The sequence below is a fragment of the Sorex araneus genome, chromosome 2 (genome assembly GCF_027595985.1).
Source record: "Sorex araneus isolate mSorAra2 chromosome 2, mSorAra2.pri, whole genome shotgun sequence".
NCBI lineage: Eukaryota > Metazoa > Chordata > Mammalia > Eulipotyphla > Soricidae > Sorex > Sorex araneus.
This window is the reverse complement of record NC_073303.1, coordinates 298,970,281-298,997,311: the sequence shown is the minus strand read 5'-3', so window position 1 is coordinate 298,997,311 and position 27,031 is coordinate 298,970,281. Positions and strand designations below refer to the sequence as shown.

At 40.4% G+C, this 27,031-nt stretch overlaps 2 protein-coding genes across 3 annotated transcripts in view; one reads left to right on the top strand and one right to left on the bottom strand.

Moving 5' to 3' along the window:
• MFN1 (mitofusin 1) overlaps positions 1-18,747 on the top strand; it is a 45,046-nt gene extending 26,299 nt beyond the window's left edge. For both annotated transcript variants that reach the window (XM_055129425.1, XM_055129426.1), the window contains exons 10-18: positions 1,417-1,538; positions 2,564-2,690; positions 2,865-2,969; positions 5,208-5,310; positions 5,486-5,715; positions 9,111-9,263; positions 10,061-10,257; positions 11,714-11,848; positions 15,744-18,747. In XM_055129425.1, coding sequence (XP_054985400.1) covers positions 1,417-1,538; positions 2,564-2,690; positions 2,865-2,969; positions 5,208-5,310; positions 5,486-5,715; positions 9,111-9,263; positions 10,061-10,257; positions 11,714-11,848; positions 15,744-15,825 — 1,254 coding nt within the window. In that variant the 3' untranslated portion in view covers positions 15,826-18,747. The remainder of the gene's footprint in view (positions 1-1,416; positions 1,539-2,563; positions 2,691-2,864; positions 2,970-5,207; positions 5,311-5,485; positions 5,716-9,110; positions 9,264-10,060; positions 10,258-11,713; positions 11,849-15,743) is intronic.
• Positions 18,748-19,895: 1,148 nt separating this feature from the next.
• Positions 19,896-27,031, bottom strand: part of GNB4 (G protein subunit beta 4) — a 54,571-nt gene continuing 47,435 nt past the window's right edge. The window contains exons 9-10 of the mRNA XM_055129428.1: positions 25,514-25,730; positions 19,896-24,342 (exon numbers count right to left, since the gene is read on the bottom strand). Coding sequence (XP_054985403.1) covers positions 24,236-24,342; positions 25,514-25,730 — 324 coding nt within the window. The 3' untranslated portion in view covers positions 19,896-24,235. The remainder of the gene's footprint in view (positions 24,343-25,513; positions 25,731-27,031) is intronic.

Genomic DNA, 27,031 nt, shown 5'->3' with positions numbered 1-27,031 from the left:
ATTTTGACAGTAACTTTTACAAAGTGACTACCACAGATTGTACAGTGTAGTATATAAAGAGGTTCAAAAAGATAAATTCATGGAAATAATACCAGAGACTTGGAATATAGTAAATTCTTGTAAATTCAGTACAGAAAATAGACATGGTCTCCTGTAAAACACCTGTTATAGTTCTTGAAGTTGATGTGACTTAAAACTTTGCTTGAAATCAGGAAACGGGCTGGAGCAATAGCACAGCAGGTAGGATGTTTGCCTTGCACATGGCCGACCCGGGTTTGATTCTCAGTATCTTATGGTCCCCCGAGCACCACCAGGAATAATTCCTAAGTGCAGAGCCAGGAGTAACCCCTGTGCATCACTGGGTGTGACCCCAAAAGAAAAACCAAAAAACCCAGGAAGCATTTTGGTTGAGACTTTAGTTGTTTTTTTTAGGACTGTAGAGATAGTACACTGCGTAAGACACTTCCCTTGATCTCTGTGGCCAGGATCCACCATCCACTACATAAAGTCCCTGAGCACTGGCAGGAGTGATCCCTGCATGCTGCTGGATATGGTCCCAAAACCAAAACCCAAAACAAAACAACTCTATTTTCAAACATTCTGTCAGTACAGAATTTGACTTAGTATGAAGTAAAACTGGAAGGATAATTAAATAATTTTGTAAGCATTCAATGGTAAATGATTAAAAATAAGTTGTATACATATATGCTGAAATTGGAATTAAATTTTTGAACAGATGTCTATATGTCTATGAGCTACCTATCTCCATAAGCTGATAGAATAGCATAGAATAGCTTAAAAGTGAAGGAATGAAGTTGTGCATCAGTAATAACTGGACACATACACTATTCCAGTGGGAAAATAGTTATAATAACTCTTGAAATGGCTAAGATATGTATCTGCAAAAATATTACTAGGTTGTTCTCAAAGATTATTGTTGAAATTTTTATAGCTTATAGAAGTCTTTTTAAATAATTTTATGTGAATCATATCAACTGATTTGAGTAGCATTCTTGATCAAGAACTTTATTAGGTTATATCTTGCAAGTATGAGGAAAATCTAGGTAGGCAGATGTAGATTAAAGACAATTCAGATAAAATGAACAGTTAATGGGGAAAGACATTGAGAGTAGTACTATGAATTTGTTTTTTTTTTATTACTGCAGTCAGAAACCATTGCACATTACTGTGTAAAATTACACAAATAATATGAACTTGCTGTTGAAACTTATTTTACTTTTAAACCTTTTACTTTTTTAACCTTTGTTATTTTAAGTTAATGTTTATCATGCATTTGTTTTCTGTCTTCATTTCTTTCTTGGTTAAAGTTGCAAACAGCAAGTTTTTGTGTGTTTTCAATTCCTCAAAGTATTGGGATGGAATTACAGTAATGTGTATGGCTTGGGCCCCTCGCAGGAGTGTATCTCGCAGTCAGCAGTGAAAACAAAGTTTGAACAGCACACTATCAGAGCTAAGCAGATACTAGACACTGTGAAAAGCATAATGGATTCAATAAACGTGACAGCAGCAGAGAAAAGGTAGGAATTCATTTTACTGCAAAATAAAATTACTTGTCTCATATCAGGATGAATTTTTCAGCCTGAGTCTATTAATTGCTGATATAAAGGCTTTCCACAGTGAAGTCAGACCATGGGTTTAGCTGGTGCCTAACTGCAACTGCAGGTATTTATTCTACAACCTCGAATACATCCTTTATATTGCCTGGAGCTCAGTATTCTCATATATGCATTGTGATTTCAAGTTGCTCAGAGGCTTTTAATATTGTTAAAGTGGTAGAAGGACCATATCTTCAGAGAAGAAGTGGATTCCCCAGGTGGCTTAAAAATTGTTGTGGGTGACTGATTCCTACTTGCCTCATCATCGAGTGTTGCAGGTTACGTAGGTAAAATGGGGAACAAGGTAGGTATCCCAAGAGAAGAAGAGTGCTTCCACTTTGTGTTCAGCCCATGTTGGTCATCCTGGAAAGTCCTTGGGTGGATTAGGACTGGTAAGGTCAGCTCCAGGACATGGACACTTGCATCCCACCAGCCCCATGAGGCAACCGCCAAGCTGCACCTGAAATGACTTTATCTACATGGCACAGGATCTGGTCCCCAACATGCAAGCGCACAGCAAGCCATGGACTCAGAGCCCTGGCATGGAATTGTTCTTTGCAGGAAAAGGACTGTCCTAACCCTTGCCCAGGTTTCTCAGGTCTGTCAGTTCTTCACAGAAAAGAATTTCAGGAGGGAAAAAGTGAAATAAAACCGTTGTATTCAGAGAAATATGATGGAGGGAGGGAGGGAGGGATGGAGGGACGGAAGAAGGAGGAGAAAGAGAGAACAAGAGGGAACCCATGCCTGAGGTTAAAATATGAACTTCTAAGAGAAATAGGTAAAATGTTTTTATAATTTAAGTATTTGACTCTTTTTAGATATTTAAATATGACTTTTTTCCCTCATATTATGCTAACAGATGGTTAATACATATGTGAATGTTCTTGATTAATTGCTTTGGGACTTAAATATACCCTGAATATTAATTGTTCTTCTTACTATAATAGGGTTTATTCAATAGAAGAGAGAGAAGATCAGATTGATAGATTGGACTTTATCCAGAACCAGATGAACATTTTAACACTGGAAGTTAAGAAGAAGATCAAGGAGGTTACGGAGGAAGTGGCCAACAAGGTGAGCAGTAGCAGCAGTTTTATGATTAAGGAAGACTTAATCATCATTAAATATATTTGATAATGCCAAAAACGCTTTTCCTGTCACCTTAAGAAAAGAATGCTAAATTTCTTTTTATGATTGGTGTTTTAACTGTCGATAAACTTTTGTTAACTCTGGTTTGATCACTTGCAGGTTTCGTGTGCAATGACAGATGAAATTTGTCGACTCTCTGTTTTGGTTGATGAATTTTGTTCTGAGTTTCATCCTACTCCAAGTGTATTGAAAGTATATAAAAATGTAAGTTAAAAAGTGGACCTGAGGGCTGAGAGTGTGGCTCAAGTGGTAGGGCACATCCCTGCATGTTTGTGTCCCAGGTTGGACCCCTGACAGCACCTCTGTCCTCCCTGCCAGCTTACAAATAAATATAGTTAACAGCCAGAGATTCGCAGCCCTGGTTTGAACACCTGGCGCCATAGCACCACCATGGGATGGTCCATCCCTCCAAAGAACAGTAGAGTTAAAAGTTATTTAGGTGTATTTTTTTCCTCCTTGTCTATATCTTGTGTAATGTTTTGACTATTTTGTTATAGTAACAATTTAGGTGTCTATAATACTTTTGACATTTATATTCTTTGTGTACTTCACCAAAGCACCCACGACCTCCCACCCATGCCAGTGAGTCACTGAGCCCGCCTACCCCCACCCCCATACGGGTTCTCCAGTCCCCAAGGTTTGGATGCAGTGGTACTGTCTCTCCCCTTGTTTTGTTTCTCTGTATGCCACAGATGATCAGTGCTTATTCTCCTCCCTCTGACGTAGTTTGCTTCAGCATGATGCCCCCCAGTTCTATCCAGGTTACAGTGAAAGGTTCATTTTCTCGTTCTTTGTGCTGCATTCTATCCCAGTCTGTTTTTAGACCACAACTTCTTTACCCTTCATGCATTGTTGGACATTTTGGTTGTTTTCTTCTTTTCCTCATATCCTGGCGACTGTACAGTGCTGTAATGAACATAGCTGTGCATGTATATTTTTCTGATTAATGTTTTTATATTTGGGACATAGATTCGAAGAATTGGAATTGCTGGGTTGTGTGGACATCTCTGTTCATTAAGAAATGAGAAATCGCCATACGTTTTCCATAGAGGCTGAGTCAGGGGTTTCCAGAAGTAAATTAGAATTGTTTTTTTTTTTTTTTTTTAACCACATCCCTGCCAGACTGGTTGTTCTCAGTAGTTTTGATATATGCCATTCTCTCTGGTGGGAGATGATACCTCATTGTTTTGGTTTGCATTTCCCTTATTGGCATCTGCATATTCTGTTCATGGAAGTGTCTGTTCCTCTCTTGCTCCATTTTCTGTGTTTTTTTTTTGTTTGTTTGTTTGATTTTACTCTTCATTGTTTTTGTTGGGTGTGGTGATGGTCATGGTTGTTACTCTCCCCATTTCTTGGTTATTGATTTCTTTGTTACCGAGCTTTGTGTTTGATATATTTTGAATATTAGTCTTTTAGTTGATGTGTTGTATGCTAATATCTTCTCCCATTTGGTAGGGTATCTTTTATTGTAGCCTGAGTTCTTTTGTTCTGTGAAACTATTGCATTTGATGTAACCCCACATTTATTTTTGTTTTCTTATCTTTGTCAATGGGATCAAGTCATTGAAGGCCCCTCTGAGGTTCAGGTTTTGAACAGTTCTCTATTTTCTTTGTTGTATTTTATGAATTTTGTTTTAACTGTGAGGTCATTAGTCCATATTGAAGTAACTTCTGTGTATGATGTTAGATATGGATCTATTGTTTTGCATGTATTCAGTTTTCCAGAACACTTATGAAAGAGGCTTTCCTTGCTCTGCTTTGCCCACAGATCTGAGGGTTTAGCTCTTGATTCTTAGTTCTAATCTGTTGGTCTGACAATCTGTGGTTACTCTAGTCCCTTGCTCTTTTTGAATCTGTAGCTTTAAATTGTAGTTTAAAGCCAGGAAATGCAACACCTTCCAACTTCTTGGTTTCTCAGAATGACCTTAGCTATTCTATGAATTTTCATTTTAAGTCCTTTATAAATGTCATCAATTTTACTGGAATTGCAATAAATATATGCTAAGTATATGCCAAGTAGTGTAGTCATTTTGACAATGTTAATTCTTTCAATGCATGAACATGAAATATTTTTTCAGTTTCTTGGGGTTTTTTTTTTCCTTTTATAAGAGACTTGAAATTCAAGTATCTATATCTTTCACATCTATTGTTGATTACTACGCATTTGATTTTTTTTGGCCACTATTTTAAATAGAATAGTGAATAGTCTTTTATCCCTTGCTCTTCTTTGTTCTTTTTTGCATTGATAACAGTTGTTTTTGGCCATTTTAGTATCTTCCTACTAAACTTTTAATACTAGCTAAGCAGTTATATGTATAAAAAAATAGAAAGCTATCTTGAGAATAAGATCATTTCAGCATTTGCTGCACTTAACAATGAAATGTGCATACATATTTTTTTTCTGGAGAAAAAAAATAACATGGTCATTTACCATTGTTAACAGGAGTTAAATAAACACATAGAAGATGGTATGGGAAGAAACCTGGCTGATCGGTGTACCAGTGAAGTCAATGCCTCAATGCTTCAGTCCCAGCAAGAAATTATTGGTAATCTTTCTGTCTACAGTATCATGTATAGTATTTTCTTTATTTCATTGGTAAAGGGTTTGTTTTCTTTTGGGTATTTTGTAAGATATAGAACACTATTTGCTGTTTAAATTTCTTTTTTTTTTCTATTAAAGTTTCTTATTCTTTAAAACAAATATGATTTTGTTCTTTCTAGAAAATTTGAAACCATTACTTCCAGCTAATGTACAGAATAAACTGCATACATTGATTCCTTGCAAGAAATTTGATCTCAGCTATGATCTAAATTGCCACATGTTGTGTTCAGATTTTCAAGAGGATATTGTATTTCGTTTTTCCTTGGGCTGGTCTTCCCTTGTTTATCGTTTCTTGGGCCCTACCAATGCCCAGCGGGTGCTTCTAGGATTATCAGAGCCTATCTTTCAGGTATGAAATTCTTATTTTGCTTATGTGGTTTTCTCTAAGAGAAAGAGCTATGTTAAATTTGTTGTATATGAGCTAATGTCATACAGAGCCTTTTCCAAATTAAGGGTGATATACACAGAGGAAAGATACATTGGGTTCTACACTCCATTACGTATCTTCTTCTCCGTCTGCTGGCTGCGTCTGTGTGGAGGGGCTCCTATGCTTTGGGCTTGCTCCCAGTGTGTTGGGCTGTAAGCAGTGCCAGGTCAAACCCGGAACTCCAGCATGCAAGCTGGAACAGTGTCTCTGGTTCCATTTTTTTTTTTTTATAACTTTTTTTTTTATGGTGAACCAAGATGGTTTTTGTTGAAACGTATTTTGAAGGAGGTGAAGGACAAGAAAGGGAGACATACGTGTTATAGAGAGAAGACAGGCATCTCCAGAGTGGGTACAAGCTCGCAAAGACAGACAAGTGAGTTGGGTGTTGGAGGGAGGCACAGGCTTGAAGAGTAAGCCCCAGTTTTTACTTTATTAAAAAGTGGTCGTTCTCCCCTCCCCCCCAGACTACAAATACATTGGAATTAATGCAAGAAAAAAATATCAAGAATTTTTTTTGTTGTTCTTTCAGCCACACCTGGTGGAGCTTGGGGTTATTCCCAGCACAGTGCCTGGCGCTGCTTCTGACAGTGCTTGGATCATCAGTACATGGGACTGGGGGTCAAACTCAGGGGCCCCAAAGGCAAAGCATTCACTCCATCTCTCTAGGTCATCTCCTCAGCCCTTGTATTCCATAATTGAAAAAAAAATGTATGGAGATATAAAAGCATCATCACAGTTAAGTCTTAAGGCATGTCTTATTACCCACAGAAGTTGTTCTTTTGGACACAGAGAGGTAGAGAGGGTTTAGGCCTTGTATATGACCCTTCTGGTTTAATCAGTACATACAATTGCACTTACTGCTGTCGCCCAAACATGCCCCCTCCCTCCCAAATGACTAACAATGGCCCTGTGTCTATGAGAAGTTACTGGTTTCCTCAGACCTTCTGCTGGCTAGCTCTCTGTAGCTCTCAGATGGACCTTTCCTGACATCCTGTAAACAAACACACAGAGCGTTTCTGCTGGGCCTGACTCCTTTCATTTGTTTTCAGGGTGTATCATTGTACTTTGTGAATGTTGTAGCGTAGATCAGTACTTAGTACTCCCTTGCTATGGCTTAAATATAGTCCACTCTAGAAATAACACATTCAGTTTATTATCAGTTGATGGATATTTTGAGCTGTTTGTACCTCTCTTGGCTATGAGGAATGATTTGTAAACATTATTTTATTTTTGCCTTTGCCCACACCTGGCTGTGCTCATGGTGCTTGGGGATGGTTAACTCCTGTCAGATATTTGTGGGGGACTGTGCTGTTGGCAGTTGAACATGCCCGATAGGAGGCAGACACCCCAGCCCTGTGGGTGATTTTTCCAGTCCTCATGTACTATTTTTATGTACGCATGTTTTCATTTTCTTCAGTTTATATCTGGAGAGTAGGATTGCTGGAACATATGGTGATTGTTTAACATTCTGAGAACTGCCAGGCTGACTTCCAAAGCTGATGTTCCATTTTACATTTCTACCAGCAATGCTTATGAAGGTCCTATTCCTCAAGATTCTCCCCAAGACTTGCTCTTGTCTTTTTAATTCTGGTTAACGTAAAGAGGCATCATTATCATTTTGATTTGTATTTCCTGGACAGCTGATGATTTTGAGCATGTACTTAATAGCGGTGTGTGTGTCCTTCGTTGTGAAATCCTGTTCAGACCATTAGCTGTCTTTTTAAAATCCCCTTCCCTCTCTCGTCCCTTATTGTTGATGCGGTTGCAGTGACCAGAGTTGGCGCACACCCCTGACTCTCGTGCGGGCACGTTGTACTTGTAGTGCCATGGGGGTTGCTTATCAGGTTGAGGTGTTTTTACATACACTTGGCCGAAGTGCTCACTGAGGTTTGCACTTCTTTAGTTGTGTTTACACACATGCTTATCAGGGGTCACACTTTCTAGCCATGACACTTGCATATCCATTTTGGTTGTTGGAGACACGGGGCAGGTATGTGTATGCGTGGACTCTATTTGGTCACATAGCTCTCTGCTAAGGAGTGCTCAGGGGGAATATATGGGGTATTGGGGATCAAATGAGCCAGTTACATGTACGGCATGTACCTTACCTCCTATTCTCTCTCCAATGCTGGCATCTTTTTTATTTGTGGAGCTCGCTGGACGCTATACCCCTTTTTTGTGGTGCTTCCATACCTGGCTGCATGGCGTGTGACTTAAAATTGCTTGCAGCACGGGGAGTGGTCCCAGCATCTTGGCTGCCACACTCACAGTTGAACTGCTTGGATAGTGCGTGGTGTATGTGGGACACTGGGAAGTTGAACTCACGACCATGTGTTTGCCAGGCAGGTGGCAGGTGCTACAGGCATCTGCGCTGCTCCCCTGGGCTCCATTTGCTCATTTCTTCTTTATAAATTTTTTTTTTTTAGATGCACAGTGCTTACTCCTGGCTCTGTGCTCAGAAATCACTCCTGGTGGTGGTGTAGGGACTGTACCGCGTGCTGGGGATTGACCCCAGATCTACCGCATGCGAGGCAAGTGCTCTGCCTACAGTACTATTGCTCTGGCTCTTTTATTTGCTCATTTCTTAATTGAGATATTTGTCTCATTGACTTGTAGTTCTTTATATATTTTAGGTACGAGTCTTTTTTGTCAGATTTAGTATCTGTATTTTAAATTTCTGGCATGTCTTTTCATTTTTCTTCATGGTATATTTTAAAGTTTAAATGCATCTCCTGTTTTGAAGTCCCTTAAAAAAATAGAAGAAGAAAAAGAAAGAAAGGGATTATGGCTTTTGGGGCCTGACAGTACAGTGGTGAACCCTTCCTTTGCACATGATTGACCTGAGTTCAGTTCCCAGCACCCTATAGAATCCCTTCGTCCCACCAGGAGTGATGACTGACAATGTTGCATACTAAAATTATTTTTGGGGGGTGGGTGTGAAATACGTTCTTCCTAAAGAGTAAAGGACTATTTATAAATAGACTGATGCTATATTACAAAAATATATTTTTCCTGATCTCCTTGGTCTGCATTAGAACCAATTTCAGACCATTTTTATTCTCTTTAAATATTTATGGCAAATTCATTTGTGTTGCTGTTTGTTTTGTTTTGGGGCCACACCCAGCAGTGCTGAGGGAGTAGGCCTGAGCCTGGGGCTCCCCTCTGAGGCATGTGCTCCAGTCTGCTCAGTCAGCCCCCTGGGTTGGCAAAGTCATGATGGATCGTCCTTTCATAGGCTTATCATAATTTAAAAAGTAGTGCAGTAGAATTTATCAGTGTGATCATTGTAAGACTCTTCTGCACGCCCCCCTTGTCAGCTCCCTAGGTCGTTAGCGTCTACTCCCACCGCTCCTGTCAATCCAGCAATCCCGGATAATACGTCACAAGAAGACCTCATGGTTACCTTAATAACAGGATTGGCTTCTCTGACATCTAGAACTTCTATGGGCATCATCGTTGTCGGCGGAGTGGTAAGAATAAAGAACTTATTGTCAGATAATTAAAATGTTTGCAAAGCTGCCTGCTCGATGATGAAAAGATACATTTATTTCATAGTTGTATATGAAAACATACTTTGTATATGTCAGTTGCACTGCAGTGAAACTGAAGTGAAGAAAAGACTAATACATTGTTTTCTGTTGCTCACAGCCTAATACAACTTTAAATTATGTTTTTGAACTTTAAAAAAAATGGCTGGTGTATTTCTTTTCTCCTTTTTGAAATTGATGTTCAGTATCACAGAATTTCAAGGAGATATACTCTTAATTTAGTTTTGGTAAAATGACAAAAAGTTATAGGTCAAAAGTAGCAAGGTAACACTTTTAAATAGTCTTAAGTTTTTGAAGCGCTTTATTTTTGTTTTGTTTTGTTTTGCTTTTGGTACATACCCAGTGATGCTCAGGGGTTACTCCTGGTTCTGCACTCAGGAAATCTGTCCAGCCCCCTGAATTACTTAATTGAGATATAATTGTCATATAAGTTTGCATTGTTTTTTTGGAATAACAAGCAAGGTTCAGGTCCCTTCTGATCTTCTTTTAATGTCAAAATTTTCCTAGAAGCTTTAAAAGATTACTTTTTAGTAGATCATATAAGAATATATTTTTAAAATTTTTCTGCATTTTGAAGTATAAATTTACTTTGAACCTTTGACCTAAAAAAATTAAAATCACATTTTGACATATCAAGCTTACCAAATGTCTGTCCAGTTATAAAATGATTTACAAAACACTGTTTTTCTCTATAATGTAGCTCTGAATCTGTCTTTCAGATTTGGAAAACTGTAGGCTGGAAACTCATATCTGTTTCATTAAGTATGTATGGAGCTTTGTATCTTTATGAAAGGCTGACTTGGACCACCCGAGCCAAAGAGAGAGCCTTTAAGCAACAATTTGTCAACTATGCAACTGAAAAACTGCAGATGATTGTTAGCTTCACAAGTGCAAACTGCAGCCATCAAGTACAACAGTAAGTTGAAGGATTTATTTTTGGTTTTAAAAGAGAGCTTTCTAGGGCTGGAGCAGTAGGACTGTAGGTAGGATGTTTACCTTGCATGTAGCCTGGCTGGCCACCTCACTCATCACCGGGAGTAATTCCTGAATGCAGAGCCAGGAGGACCCAGGAGCGGCACTGGGAGGGGTCCAAAAGACAAAACAAATAAAATGTTAAAAAAGAAAAAGATAGCTTTCTGTGGGGCCGGAGTGATAGATCAGCCAGTGGGTAGGGCATTTGGCTTGCATGTGGCTGACCCGGGTTCAGTCCCTGGCATCCCATATGGCTCCCCAAGCTCACCAGGAGTGATGCCTGAGCACAGAGCCAGGAGTAGCCCCTGAGCACCACCGGGGGTGACCCCAAAACCTAAAAATAAATAAGAGTTTTCTGGATGTCAGGCATATATACAGAAAATACACAGGAGTACAACTTAAAGAATCATTATAATGTGAACGAACATACTCTGTAATCAGTAAAATTAAAAAAAAAGATATAAAACAGTATCCCCCAAAATGGGCTCAAAATGCTTGATTGTGGAGAAAATTATTTTTCAGTTATAGTCATATGTATATATATATATATGTTTGAAGACTACACTTTTAGAGCAGAAGAGAATTTTATTATGTCCCATTGAGTTTTTTAATGTATTTATTTATTTCAATATGCCAAAAACAGTAACAACAAGTTCCACAATGGAGAGAGATGTTACTAGTGCCCGCTCGAGCAGATCGATAAGCAACAGGGTGACAGTGACTGTGATTTATTTATTTCATTGATTCTATAAAAATAATATGGAACTTCTTGGTCAAGCATCTTGATCAGAATTGGGCTTGATCTTTAATATCACCAAGACAGACAAATACAAAATATATGGTACTCCAGTTAAGTGGGTAAATAATATGCTGTATTTGTATGCTATTGAGAGCTGAATTTTATTTATTATTTTTTTGGGTGATGGTTGGTGAGTTTGGCCTGGGCCACACCTGATGGTGTTCAGGGCTGGCTCCTGATTCTGTGCTCAGGTACTGCTCCTGACAGGCTTCAGGGACCACGTAGGGTGCCAAGAGTCGAACCCAGCTCAGCCATATGTACGACAGGTGCCCTACCTGCTGTCCTCTCATCACTCCTACCCCTACAGAGAGCTGAATCTTAGTTCTCCCAACGCAAGACAACTGCAATTTATAAGAAGGGGTAATATGTACATATTATAAAAGGGTAGAAGTGATTAATTTATAAAACTCATAAAGCAAGTTTAAATAAGAAGGATAATTAATCAGTTAAAATTCTTTTTGAGATCTGAACAGGGAGAATAATAAGATGTCAGCAGAGAAACTGTGCAAACCAAGATAGCAGGGCAATGACAAAGGATATATTCAGAAACATGAGAACATTTCAGTACTAATGTGGATATAATACTGTTTTTTATTTTAAGGGAAATGGCAACTACTTTTGCTCGCCTGTGCCAACAAGTTGATATTACGCAAAGACATTTGGAAGAAGAAATTGCTAGATTATCCAAAGAAATAGATCAGTTGGAGAAAATACAGAACAATTCAAAGCTCTTAAGGTATTGATCTTTTTCCCTCTATTATGTCATCATTTGTGGGTCTTCTTACCAAAATACAATTTTGTAATATCACTAGTAAATAGTATTAGAACTCTTTATGTTTGAGTTAAGTTATAATTTCCCATATTTAATTCCACACAAGTTTAGTGGAAGTTAATTTCAGCAAGAAGATTCTAATTAAAAGGCACTTCTAAGATCTAAACTTAATCTCTTTTAAACTTGATTAAAGTTCCTTTTCAGGGATAGATTATGACTTTTCAGTTTTAAATAGCCAAGACCCCTAACTTTTGTTCCCATGAGGACTGTTGCATAGTGTTAAGTTCTTAAATTTGAAGCAGCAAAAGTAAATTAAGATACCCTAATAAAATGTAGTGTTCTGGTTTAATATGATGTATCATGGGAATTTTGAGGTACTAAGTTCGCCTTGGGGGTCAAGACCAGAAGTATCACCAAAAGGTATTACGTCTTGGCAGTTTTGTTTTGTTTTGTTTTTTGGATCACCCAGTTATGCTCAGGGCTTACTCCGAGCTCTGCTTAGGGATCACTCCTGGTGTGGCTCTAGGACTGTTTGGGATACCTGGAATCAAATGTGGGCTGACTGTGTGTAAGGCAAACACTGGCCACTCCACTCTCTCTCTGACTCAGCAGTCACTTTCTTTTACCTTTCCTTCAAAATCTCTGGGGAAGATCACTTCCTGTTGTTTAGATCCCAGTCTCCCCTCACTTACACAAACACCCACGTGAATTTCATGCTCCTATTTCAACTTAAATCACCGACAAATGTAACAGTGGTAGAGAGCTTTTGTCTTGCATGTGTGAGGACCAGGGTTTGATCCCTGGCACTGAAAACGAAGTCCTGCAGATTATTTTTTAACGTACGTCATTTGGATTTGCCAAGTTGGGCAATCAGAGGGTAATAATTTGTGCTGCTGCTGTAGTTCTGGAGAGAGCGCTCAGTCCGCATGACTGAGGACGTCAGTGTTGCCAGTGGTTGAACCCAGGGCTTTGCCTGGGCACAGCATGGGCTCAACCGCTGAGCCACATTACTGGCCCTCTTCTAATAGATTTTTATTTTGACATTTAGTAGTAAGGTTTTAAGTAGTTTTCTTATTAGAAGTAGTTTCCAGGACACTAGTCTATGTTGATTACTGTTATAGAAATTGATTTTTAGCACTTAATAACATCTGACTTGGGCAGGACTGAGTTGGTTAATGAAAAAATATTTTTTATCTGTAAATTCATTTTTCTCTAACAAGAAGTTTAAAATAACAGTACTATAATATCTAGGACCTCCATTATAATTACATTAGGTTTAGCCATTCATTAAATTCAACTTAATTTTTTGCTCTGGGGAAGTTGCCTGAAAAAAATAAGCAGAAAAGTTCCTACGTACGTGGTGGACTATACTGTCCAGGCACTGCTCCTGGCAGCGGTAGGGGGCCAGAGACAGTGCCCCGATGGAGTGGGCTCCATGGAAGGCACAGGCCTTCAGTGTGGTGCTGTTTCTCTAGCCTCCATGTACACATTTAGATTATTTTTAAAAATTTATTTATTTTTAATTTATGGTAGGGCATTACAAAGTCATTCATGATTGGATTTCACTCATACAGTGTTCTAACACCCTCCCTCCACCCAGCACCGGTGTCCCAGGCTCCTTCCCCTCAGCCCCACTCCCCACCACTTCCCACCCCCTGCCTACCTCTTCCTGGGTGGGTGCTTTTCCTCTCTTTCTCTCTCTGTCTCTCTCTCTGCCTCTCTCTCCCCCTCCCTCCTTCTCCTCCTCCCCCCTCCCTTCCTCTCTCCATCCCTCCCTCAGTCCCTCCCTCCTTCCCTCTCTCTCCCCTCTCCCTCCCTCCTTTCCTCCCTCCCTCCCTCCCTCCTTCCCTCCCTCCTTTCCTCCCTCCCTCTCTCTCTCCCCCCTCTCCTTCCCTCCGTCCCTCCCTCTTTACTCCCTCCCTCCCTCTCTCTTGCTGCATTATGGTTTTCAATATTGATACCAAAAGGTTATCAAGACTATCCCTTACCTATTTTTAACCCTCAGATCTTGTCCAGTGTGATCGATCGTTCCCGGCTATTATCGTCATACCGGTCTCTTCTCTATCTTACCTACTCTCAGCCACACACACACTTGTGGTTAGTTCCAACCATTGACCAGTCCTCCTAACCTCTGCTTACCTTGGTCATGGATCTTATTCTTCTACATGTATATGTATATGTATATGTATATGTATATGTATATGTATATGTATATGTATATGTATATGTATATTTTATATACCACAAATAAAAGCAGTCATTCTATATCTGTCCCTTTCCTTCTGACTCATTTCACTCAGAATGATATTATCCATGGCCATCCATTTAGGCAAATTTAGTGACTTCATTTTTCCTAACAGCTGCATAGTATTCCATTGTGTAGATGTGCCATAGTTTCTTTATCCGTTCATCTGTTCTTGGGCACTCAAGTTGTTTGGTGAATAGCGCTGAAGTGAACATAGGAGTGCAGATGGTGTTTCTGCTGATATATGTACATTGTACGTAGCCTCAAGCCTGTGTACTTAGCAGTACAAGGCCGAGAAAAAGAGCATAGTGTTTATGCCCTATTATAATTGTAGAGTGGGAAATACAAATCTGTGTTTTTCTGTCAGCTTCAGTTCCACTTTCTCTTCACACAAAATATATTTCTTATTTTAATATTTGTTCTTGGTGTTTGGGGCCATGCCAGATTGTGCTCTGGAATGGGCCCCAATAGTGCCAGGGATCAAACTGGAATTGGCCACTTGTAAGGCAAATGCTGTTTCTAGTATTTAAAAATATTTTTGCGGGGCTGGAGTGATAGCACAGCGGGTAGGGCGTTTGCCTTGCACGCAGCTGACCCGAGTTCAATTCCCAGCATCCCATATGGTCCCCTGAGCACCCCCAGGGGTAATTCCTGAGTGCAGAGCCAGGAGTAACTCCTGTGCATCGCTGGGTGTGACTCAAAAAGCAAAAAAAGAAAATAAAAATTTTGGGGGGGAGATAGAGCTAATAGTACAGCGTGTAGGATGTTTGCTTTGCATGTTGCCAGCCTGGGTTTTGTTCTCAGCACCATATATGTTTTCCTAAGTTGAGCCAAGAGTAAGCCTTGAGCAGTGTCAGGTGTGTGTGTGTCTGCGTGTGTCTGTGTGTTTCTGTGTGTGTGGGCGCGCACAGGCACACAGCCCATGGTCCTTTGATATCTGCCACCTACTTTGTGTATATGTAAAACCTGAACACAAAATTCTGTACTTAGTACTTAAAGGCATTTATGACTGTACTTAGGATGTTTATCTCTTGTGTAAGCTGTTCTGACTAGTTAAGTAGTGTTTTCAGTGGTGTTAACATTTATGGACTTGGTGTTCAGAATTACCTAGTTATGTTACACACTACCAAAGTTACCCTAGAGCCATTCTGCCCATGCCCTTGTGCTTTTCATTACTAACACTACTATTTTGTTATTGTTATTATTACTACTACTACTACTACTACTATTGGTTTTGGGGCCAACCTGATTGTGCCCAGGGCTTACTCCTGGTTCTGCACTCAAGGATCACTCCTGGTGGACTCTGGGGACCATATGGGGTACCTGGGAATCAAACCCAGGTAGGGTGGGTGTAAGGCAAATACCTTAACTGCTGTACTCTTCCTCTGGCCCTGCACTTTTTTATTCTTATTTAAAACTGTTGTCTTTTATCCCAATACAAATCTGGGCATGGGAGTCTGTTACATTATAGTAACAGTAACACAGTAATTATTCTTTTAAAAGTTGATAGGAGTTGAATCTTAGTTCAGATAAATATTGCAGCAGCTAGCCAGTAATTTTAATTTTTTCGTGATCTTTATAATAATTTGGTGTTTTTTGTTTTTTAATTTATAGGAATAAAGCTGTTCAACTTGAAAATCAGTTGGAGAATTTTACTAAGCAGTTTCTACGTTCAGGCAGAGAAGGAGAATCTTAACAAGAGATTGCTTTTGGTGATCGTCATAGGAGGAAACAGAAGTTGGAAGATTGGATTAGTTGTTATTTTTATGAAATGACTTTAAATATGAATTATACTATACTTAAATAGCAAGTCCTTGTGTAGATTCTGGTAATGATCTGTATCTCAGGGTGTTTGGCTTTCCGAAGAGTGTTATGGTGTCTCTTTAGTTTTAATTTGGGGTAAAGGCTAGTTGTTTGCTGGTTTATTAAAATGAATTGGTTAAAAGCAACAGAACCAACTGCGTGACCCCTGAGGGGTGGGGCCTTGCTCTTAAATAGGGCTCTCTTTAATTTTTGACTCTGAAAAACTCTGCTTCCTGGCATCCAGGAGTTAGAGAATGTTCCTTTCATCTTCTTTCTCAAAACTAATTTTTAATGCCTACTTTAATGAGAATAGTCACTTTCTTGTTTTTATAAGCTGCATTGATCTAACCACGGAGGATTAGGGAATGTTCTTTGAGTGTATTATTTATGCAAGTTACAATCACTTTTGCCAGTCTGGCAGGTATGTAAACCACTAATGAATATGCTGTTGTTATGTTCATTAAAATTGATGTACAACAGTGGAAAGTAGAAAGGTTCATTATTATAGTTGGAGAATATGTGGTTCTGGTTTCCTGGTCCGGTTCTAAAGACATTTTTCGCTTTGATAGGATTCCAGTAAGGAAATGCATTCTCAGTTTTACGAGTTAGGTTTGAAGTGGTTTTTTTTTTTAAAAAAAAAAAAAAAAAAGGCCCAAGAGAAAGAGAGACCTGGATTTGGGTGGTTGCAGCCATGCCCGGATGCAGTTTTTCCAGAGGCATTTTCTAAGGACACTGCTGGATTATCTGCCAGGATGTGTTTTTACTTCAGTGTATGAATTTGCCAGAGCATGGTAAATAATTAGTTTTTTACCTGAATAGGGTATTTGTGCAGGTTCAAGTATTGTATTTGCTTCTGTGTATGACACTAATCAAAATTTCTGTGGAAACTTACAAGAAAGACATTCTTGGGCCTTGCTGTGCAATATATAGTTCTGAGGATGCCATATCAAGATCACCTAGGTACTTTTAGAAATCTCCAATCCTAGGTGACACAGGATTTGGACTAAATGTAGTTTGCGCATTTTCTCTGTGGAGATAAAATTAAAGGTCATTTCTTCTTTTAATACTCAGTAGTTTTTCTGTGCCTTTAAGGCTCCTAGATGCTGCTTAGACTTCACAAAAGCAGGTGCAACACTGTTTTTTAAGATACTTGAAGGAAAAAATAACAAAGTATTGAAGCCTTTCAATAATATTTTTATGCAAATAAAATACAAAACAATATTCAAATCCAGGTGAATATTGGTTTATAGCTTTCATTGTTGAGGTATAACAACAAGAAGAAATGGCACAAGACAGCAAGTGCAATTAGGTAACAGCTGAAGCCTGAAAAACTGATAATACTGACTTTGCTTGTTTGGTTACAAAGTTTGGATCTTAAAGTTTTGAACTTTTGAAACAGCATAGTGATTTTTATATTACCTGGTTCCTAGTATGAGCATAGGAGCTTTGTAGTGGTTCTCAAAGATTTGTTCCTGGATTAACAGTATCAGTTGTGAACTAACTAGAAATGCCGTTTCTTGGGAATTATCCCAGCCCTACTGTGGGGCGTGGAAGTCTCCAGCAGCCCCTCTGGGTGACCAGGAGGTGTGCTCAAATTTGCAACAACTGGAATCATGGTTCCAGTAGAGTTTTCCATCACGAGTGTATGTGATGAAAGTAGTAGGCCAGGTTTGAAAATGTGTGACTGTTGGAAATGGAACCCTGAAGTAGGCAGCCTTGAAGCGGAAGACGTATGCACCGAGCCCATCAAATCTGATTTATAAATGTGACTTACAACTTACACACTTACAGATTACAGCACAGGTCCTCAGTTGTTTACTATAATGTTTGCAGGATTATTTATAAACTTTGTATAATTTTTAACTTTTTACAAGAGTACAGCTTTTATAAGTACACAAGCTTGCAAGGTGAAAATAAAACTCATTTGCCTGATAGTTGATAAATGTAGCATTTATACTGGCATTTGGTGAATTTTAATCTTTCATTCTCAACTGTTTATGGTTGATACCTTGGATAGACTCTTCGGTTGTGCTAAACTCATGTGCCTGGCAGTGTCCAGAGTGTAATTACTGTTGTAGGGGGGTGTCACATAATACTTAGTGCCCCATGTTCCCTGAATTGTGTTGCTCAGGGAACATATGGGGTACTAGAGATCAAACCCGGGGTCTGGGACATACATACATGGTACATGTTCTATGATCTGAGGCACATCCCATCCCAGTGTTGAAAGTTTCAAAGTTAGTCACAGCATCAGGTGTCAGGGAACACCATGGCAGAGGGCGTGGGGTTGGGTTACATCAAGAGGTTTCTCCATAGTCGGTGTGTAGTTTGCAGATACGCCACATCCAGGAATACCTAATACCCTCTGTTTCAGCCCATTCTGTTATGCATCTTGCATAAATGAAAACTATTATGGAAAACAGTAAAAAAAAAAAACCCTCTTTCCCCTTCCCCCCAAAACCATAAAAGCAGAGCGCAGAAAGAAACCTCATAACCCATCATCATCCAGCTTCAAGAATCAGCAACTCACGGCCAGGCTTGTTCTTATTTTTGTTTTTGGTTGTGGTGTTTTGGGGGCCACACCTGTCAATGCTCAAGGCTTTCTCCTGGCGGGGCTCACGGGGCCATGTTGGGTGCCAGGGGTCGGGGGGCCATGTGCACTGGGAGCCCCCTGCCCAGCAGTGCTCTCCAGGAGCACCGTGGCCAGGCTTGCTCCATCTGGAGTGCCCACATTTTTCGGAAGTAGATTTAATTGTGATTCCCTTATTTGTAATCTTTAAGGTTGTGGTGATAAAATGACAACAGTATGTTTTCAGACTATAAGCAGTGTGTGTGGTTATTTTAAAATTAACATAAGAAACTAAATCAGAGCCTGGATGACTAAATCAGAGCTCGGTGACTGAAAAAGCACCCGCCATGCAAGCTTGGGGCCGTGAATCCCATCCGTGGTTCTGTCCCAGGCCCGAAGCACTGTACGTACGTGCAGCTATGTTGGCATTTGGAAAACTGTAATCTTTCATTCTTCACTTTTTATGACAGGCATAGAATACCTGGGTAGAGCTTCTGTTAACTCTTGCTTAGCGTGCCCGACCAAGTAGAGTGATTTATTGCTGACACCAGATGGGTGCACAGCACCTCCAGAGAACAACCCCCTCCCGCAGCCAAGCATATGAGTAACTCCAGTCATCAAAACAACTGCAACAAAAGGAAGGGAAAAGAAAAAACCTAGGGAGCTTCAGAAGAACGCCTTAATTTTGCATTTTCATGACAGGTCATATTTTTCACAGGAAGTTAGCACCTTATTTTGTGTGGTGTGCTACACCTGGCTGTTCTCAGGGATCACTCCTGGTGGGGCTCGGGGGCCACATGGAGTGCCCGGGATCAACACCTAGTTGATTGTTGTACGAGGCAAGTGCCCTAACGGCTGAACTATCATTCCAGCCACAAGCAACTTTTCGTGCTAAAGTGCTAAAGTCTTAGCACTCCAGTCTCTTGCTTTTAGCAGCCCAGTCACTACGAAGAAAACAGTTACCCGTCTATGTAAATTAGGGCTGAGCGTGAAATATTGGGCTTTGGATTTCTTTCTGTAATTATATTTAAACATGGTGGGGCTGGGGCGATAGCTCTGTGGTAGAGCACTACTGTATGTGAAGCCCTGGATTCCATCATGGCACCACGAAAAGGAAATTTCATGCAACAAGCGCTGCACACTGACATGCCACCCCCAGCAAACACCAGTCAGCCTGTGCTCAGCCCACATCAGCACAACAGCAGGAATTCTACAGACTGACTTAAAACAGCACGAGGGGCTGAAGAGATACAGCACCTTGCACACGGCAGACCCAGGTCAATCCCTGGCACCCCATATGATCAGAGCTCCAGAGTCAGGAGTAACTAAGCTGTGAGCACTGCTGGATGTGGCCCCCAAGCCCAAACAAGCAATAAAACCCCATACTGCATAAATCTGGTTAAATGCACTTTATTGATTAGTATACCAATCCACAGCAACATTTCACAGCTACTGTACAAATAAAGGGATGATTCACTGCAAGAAAGATCCAAGAATACTGTTAAGCCATGGTATAAGTCCATAGTTTAGTTTAAAGCTTCTTTAAGAGCTTTAATCTAGGAGGTTCACCTTGTCTATTGTCCTTCTACAGACTTAGTTTGCCACAAATGTGTAAAAATTATTTTAGGTGAAGTAAAATGTCCACTTGACCCACTACCCACTGAGATGTGGATGCCTTTGGATACAATATGCAAAATACAAGTGTTCAGATGCTTCTTTGAAAAGAGACAGTAGGATAGAGCACCATTGTATAAGAGAAAAGGCTTGAAGTATTTACCAAGTATATCACTGAAATTCTAGTTATTAAAAAAAAATTTAAGATTTTTGGGCACTAACACCAGTTGAAACTTCTTTTTCATAATGTTGCACTTTAACTTTTATAGAATTAGTCATTGAATTTCAGGAAGCAAAAGGAAATTTTATCAACATGCAAACAAATATGCAAAAATATAAAGTGTACCAACAATCATTACTTTTTTAAACACAGAAAGCTAGCTTACACATTCAACTGCCAATCACTGAGGAGTACCCATTGTAATCAATATTGTAAAATCTAGCACAACTTCAGGAAACTCACAATGGAGTGTATGACACATATTTCACAGTTAGTGTAACTTAAAATTCCAGCTGTATTCACTGTGCACTTTTCTCACAAGAAAGATGGTCTAACATGTTTGAATCTAAGAGTGAAATAGTTTAAAGTTTGTTTTCCATAATGGCAAATTGAAAAAATAGAAACTGAACATAATAGATTTTAAAATTTTCTTAAGTCTGATTCACATTCTACATATTCTAGAAAGACCATGATTATTTAAGGGATCTATTTGAGACATTAAACCATTTCCCAAAGTATAAGCACATTACCAATTAAGCCACAAGGATTCAATTGTTTATAATGTGAAACATTCGCAAGTAAAGCACTGATTTTCCTGTGTGTGTGATAATGGCACGGTAAGTATATTTTAATCTCATTTTGTCACCTGAAGAGGTGAAGATCAACAGGTTAGCTTTACAACTGTGTAACATTCCAAAAGCACCTACATCCCTTTTCTCTGAAAGTTCGCCATCATCCTCATGCTATAATTCAGCTGAGTCTAAACTATTAATAAGCCCAACTCTGTGCATCTATAAAGATGGAACATCATATGGTATGTGTAGCTAGGGCATCCCAGTTCTAAAATTTCTGACTTGGAGACAGTGCTTGGATCCACCAATAGTGCAACTGCCTCAAATGAAGCCTGTCCATCAGCACAAAGGCCCGTTCTCCCTGTTCTCAGCACAGACCTTGTGGAGAACAGAACAAGAACTGCTTTCTTCAGGGATGGGGGATGACTTGGCGAACAACACAGCCAGCACTATCACTTTCTTACAGAAAAGAGGCTGTGCCTGTTGGGCCACACCTGGCCGTGCCCAGGGCTTGCTTCTGGCTTTGTGCTCAGAGATCCTTCCTGGCAGTGCTTGGGGGACCATGTGTGGTACCAAAGATAGAACGTAGGCCAGGTGTATGCCAGGCAAGCGTCTTAACCCCTGTACACAGCTCGAGAGTGTGTGCCTTTAAAATACTCTTGCCAGATCTCAATAAACTAATCTTTATGAAGTGAAAGTATAAATAAAACAAGTGAAGCACGTTAAACTTCAACGAAAAAAAGATGAAAAAGAAAACAGGTACCGAATAACTGCTCTGATGCAAATTCCTTAGAAGCTACATTTGATCAAACTGCTACGCCTTGAAAGAAAACCCAGATTCAAACTATACATTGTTTTTACAAATTATATTCTCTTACACAGATTTCAAAAAACTATGCGCCACAGAATTAGACAAGTAGCTGAACTCAAACTTCAACAAAAAGTTTTAGCTATTGGAACTAGAATCACTAGAATGCATAGATTTAGAAAGTTAACATGGTTATGAGGCCATCATTTGGTCATATGCAACTAGCCTCTACAGTGACTAGGTTTTAGTTGCCTGATAATATGTATGGGAATTGCTTTTAAACTATATATACAGACCTTGATACTAAACTTTTCTCTTTCTGTGGTGCTAGAGATCAAATTCAGGGCCTCACATATGCAAGGTTCGTGTTACACACTCCCAGCCTCACAATGTTTTTTTCAACAAGTTTAAGACCACAGAATTCCTATAGTCCCTGTGTTTCTCTGACTAAAGTATCTTGTTACTGGAATAATTTTCAAAGGGGAGTACTTTTTTTCCTATAGAAGGATATTTTGCATATACAAGTGATCCTTGAACTCAATTTTGGAATAGAGTACATGGTAAACCCTTCTCTCCTCACTTTTGGGAAAATAAACACAGTCCTTTAACATGTTCTTTTCTTGGGGCTGGGGTGTAGCTCATTGGCACAGCATTTGTTTTGCATGTTTGAGGCCCTGGGTTCAATTCCTGACACTGCAAAACACAAGAACACAGAAAAATATTCTTGTCTTATCTCAAAGAGCTGCTCTTTATGAAATAAATAGACCACAAATATTAATAGCTAAAAAGCTAATGGAAATTTTATATATGCATATAAATATACATTCATGCAATCCTTTGACAATATTCTGTTCTGGTCCTACATCTTAATCTTCTTGTATAGTTTTTTTTTTTTTTTACTATCCACTGATCTGACACAAACCTGATATTTCATTATTACAACTCACAAGCACATTCACAATATAAAAATGAAAATCTACAGGTGAAGTTTAGGAGTATTTAGGTTTAGAGTTACAGGTGACCAAAAGTTAACAGAGACCCACTTCAATGGCAACTGACAGTGTTTTGTACGAAACAAATGCAGTTCTATATAATATGGGGATAACCTATGACTTCACCATCAAGCAAGACAAACAATCTTTTCCTGTCAATCATTCGCGTGTATTTGAAAGAGAAAATCCAAGGAGGAAACCCAAGTCTTTAGATTTGCTTCTCTGAAGCAAATGACTTTCGTTCCAATTCAGGGGCCCTTCTAGGAATAGACAGATATCACTGACAAGCAGACACACTGCTCAGTATTTTCCTTTGACTCCTTCCACAATTTTCTTGGAGTTTTCCTTTTGGCTTTTTAGGTCTGGGAATTCTCTGAAGCAAAACCACTTGGAAATCAGTACTCTGTGCTGAGGAAAGAAATGTTACAGAAGAGCAAAAGCCTACATGTTTAGTTTTATTTTTTAGTTTAGAAAATTTTGAAGGCAGACAGTTACCCATTGAGATTTTAAGTTATGTCACCAGACTTTCATAAAGCCATCTCCATTACATCCTAACTAGTCAGACTTCGTTGATGATGGATGAGCTTTTACACATCTTTCAAAAATATGTCATGGGATTATATTTCCTATCTAGAAACCTACTAGATAGGGCACACTAGGATGGAAGTTTCTGATACAGGAACAATCCAAATGTCCAAACTCCTGAAATGAATGCATTACAGACTCAATTCCAGGAAATGAAGTCAGAAGGGAAATCCGTCTATGCAGAGCTACTCAGAGCATCATCTTACAACCAGGCCTTCAAAGTGCCAAGAGACATCGAAGTGGGTTGCCTCTACCCACCTATTATTCATCAGATCTTTTAAGAGATGTCTAAAATTTCAGTGAAATCCCTAATCCCTGGCCTTGAGATTTGCTTCTCCCTCAGAGGACTGAAAATGAACATTCACATAAACTGAAAAAAAGACACACCAGAACCTAACAATGTTTCAAATGACTTCTCTCAGAAGTACCTGAGTCTCTTGGCGATCTAATCATGAGCCCCCAGGATCACATTGAGGAATGGCTTTCCTACATATATAGGCAACACGTATCCTTTCCACCCCTGACTCTGCTTGGCTTCTCCATTACAAAACTCAAAAAGAGGACATGGCTTACATAGACAAAATTTTAAATGCAGTTCTTTAAAAAAAAAAAACATACACACACAAATAAGCATTAAAACATGGTAGGCTGCTATAATGTGGACATTTTTCAAAAGAAAGGAATCTGACTACAAAAATTCATCCATCTAAATAAACTCAACTCTTCAAAGACCCCCATCCTTTTGATCTCAGCAAGCAGCTTCGCCTTTTGTTGTTTTTCATCTTGTGTTGAAGTTTACTGGAATTTCATTTTGTTCATCATAGGCTCAATAGAAAAATCTTCACTTGCAAATAGAAGGTAGGATTTTTTTTTTCACAGCTATAGGCTGTAGCACTGATTCCTCCAGATATCAATGGAGAATAGAAATTACGCACGACATGATTTAATTCCAGATCCTCAGAAAACTGTCCCACGAGCCTGTGGCCACAGCCATGCCGTCATCAGTTACACCTAAGCAGCTGACGCGGTTGTCGTGACCAGCAAGAACACCTGGGGGCGAAATTCAGTCACGTTAGCAACTGGCGAGTTTTAGAATTAAACAGATACATGCGGAAAAAAAAAAAAAACCTATAGGGGGCACCGGAAAAAAAAAATTAGTTGGGAGGACCCTGGAGAGCTATGCCGGCTGTATCCATCTCCAGACAGAGAAAATTCTGCCCAACACCCAGCAGAAAGGAATGGAAGCGGATCTACTCTTAGACCTTTCAAAAAGGAAGGTCCCAAACTAGGACTGTCTGTTGGGAAAAAGAATGGAACTCTGGAGAACAGAGAGTGTGCCTCAACACTGCAAAGGTCATAGCTATGTCAAGACGGATGTGCTGAGGAGTTTCCTCTCGGGGAGAAGGTGGAACGGGAAGGACTAGAGCGCTCGGAAAACCCTCAGTGTCCATGGCAACAGGAAAACAACAGCTGACACCTCCTTGTTCTTCTGAAAATTGAATAATAGCCTCCCTGCATGCTCTTTATGGCAAGGGAAGCCACAGAAATCCCTTTCTGGGGAGCAGAAACAAGCTGTGGTTGGGAGCCGCGCTGTTACGGTCATAAGCTGTTTCAAATGATTTGGCTGTGGAGGTATGATTTTGCGTCTAAAGAAGAATTGTTAATCCCTCAGTATCATTTTACTCTAAACCCGTCCAGACTGGCGTGATGGAGACATACACGCTTTTGGGAGGGGACAGCTGGGCAGATCTTTGGAGTCCACTGATGAGGGGACCAGGCCTGTGACATTTGCAAAGACACTGCATTGTATTTCCTATTCCTCTGGATAGCAAAATTGACCCAATCTGAAAGTAACAGATGTTGCTCTTCGGAGCAGGAAATCTCAGCACGCTGGAGGGACGGGAAGGACATAAAGATCAACAGTGAAGGTGAATGAGACCCGCCATATGGCCAATTCCCCTCAGCTCTGGGGTGCCCGGGAAGGCCTGGAAAACACTGAGAGGAACTGCTTTCTGCGAGTACAGTGGTGACTCTCGAACGGCCAAAGGCCACAGCGCCTGGGAACTGGCCCACAGGCTGAGGTTTCTTGTGGGGCACTCTGGTGGCGGGTGCACTGTGTGCTGCACGGAACCCTTATGTGAACAGTCATGTCCATCGCGGTGACTCAAATGAGAAAAAAAAATTTTTAATGAAACCAGGACAGGAACAGTGATTCACTCACCTGCACGGTCTCCTTTCAGCGTGTCCCACACGTTACAATTAAAGTCGTCGTAACCAGCTAAGAGGAGGCGCCCACTTTTGGAGAAGGCCACAGACGTGATGCCACAGATGATATTGTCATGAGAATACATGAGCAACTCCTGGTCCGCACGCAGATCAAAGAGGCGGCAAGTGGCATCATCGGAGCCGGTGGCAAAAGCATAGCCATTTGGGAAAAACTAGAAAGAAGAGTGACACGTGTTTATTCCAGGAGGACCACACTCGCAAGGGGCAGAGGCTGACTGCTGCGTGAGGACAGACCTAAGCGGATTAAACACACCAAGATCGGAAAGCATCAGCACATCTGTAACCACGTTACACCAATTAAAAACAAGTTTTTTAAAGGGCCAGAGAGGTAGCTCACTGGGCTAGCATATGCCTGGCATGCAGGAGACTTAGCTCTGGTTCATTTAGCACCTATCCCCTGAGTACAGAACCAGAGTAGTCCCTGAGCACTACCAGGTGTGGCTGCAAAAAGACCAAAGAGAAAATTTAGATGAATTAAACTAAAAAAATTTTTTTAAAGAGGCCAGACAGCATAGTGGGCAGAGCGCTTGCCTGGCATGTGGTCGACCCGAGTTTGATCCCTGGCACCCCACATGGTGCCCCAAGACTATGAGCAGTAATCCCTGAGCACCACCAGATGTGGCCCCAAGACCAGAGAGAGAGAGAGAGAGAGAGAGAGAGAGAGAGAGAGAGAGAGAGAGAGAGGAGAGAGAGAGAGAGAGAGAGAGAGAGAGAGAGAGAGAATTTTTAAGAAACTTAAAAGGAAAATCAATAAATCCCAGGCAACTGGAAAAGAAAGAACGGATAACTATCAGACGAAGAATCAGTGGGAAAAGCCATTTAAATAAAGCTAGTTCTTGAGAAGATTAAACAAAACTGATAACCCTCTCCCGTGAGGAGTGTTTGCTGTGGCAGCCATAAAAGGTGCCACAGACTGATGGTTTAGATCAAGACTTAAACCTTTCTAACCATGACACTCTGCCCCTAAGAAACGTCTTTGCAACCCTGGAACTAGAGGTAAACTAACCAAATATTCACGGGTAACAAACTGTGAAGAAATTCCTTTCAGGCGTGCGAGTTGGTGTGCGTGCCCTGCATGTGGCGGAGCCTGGTCCTCTGGGCAGCAGGGGAGTAGCCCCGGAGGGGGCCCAGGTGTTTGGCGGCCCAGGGCTGGGGCAGCACCACTTCCTCGGGCCCCGTGTACTGAGCTATCAACCCAGCAGGCCAAACACTGCCAGGAGAGGCCTCCAACCCCCAACCCACCGCGCCCTTGAGAGCACTCCTACCCCAGCACTGAAATTTATTCTCAAATTCTTAAAACATCCCGTGAACGACGAGTGGGGCACTGGCTCACAGTTTAAGAAGCGGGGTTTAAACTACAAATTTCTTTTGTGCCACACCAGGAGGTGCTCAGGGCTTACTCCTGGCTCTACACGCAGGGATTCCTCCTGGCAGATTCCGGGCACCATCTGGG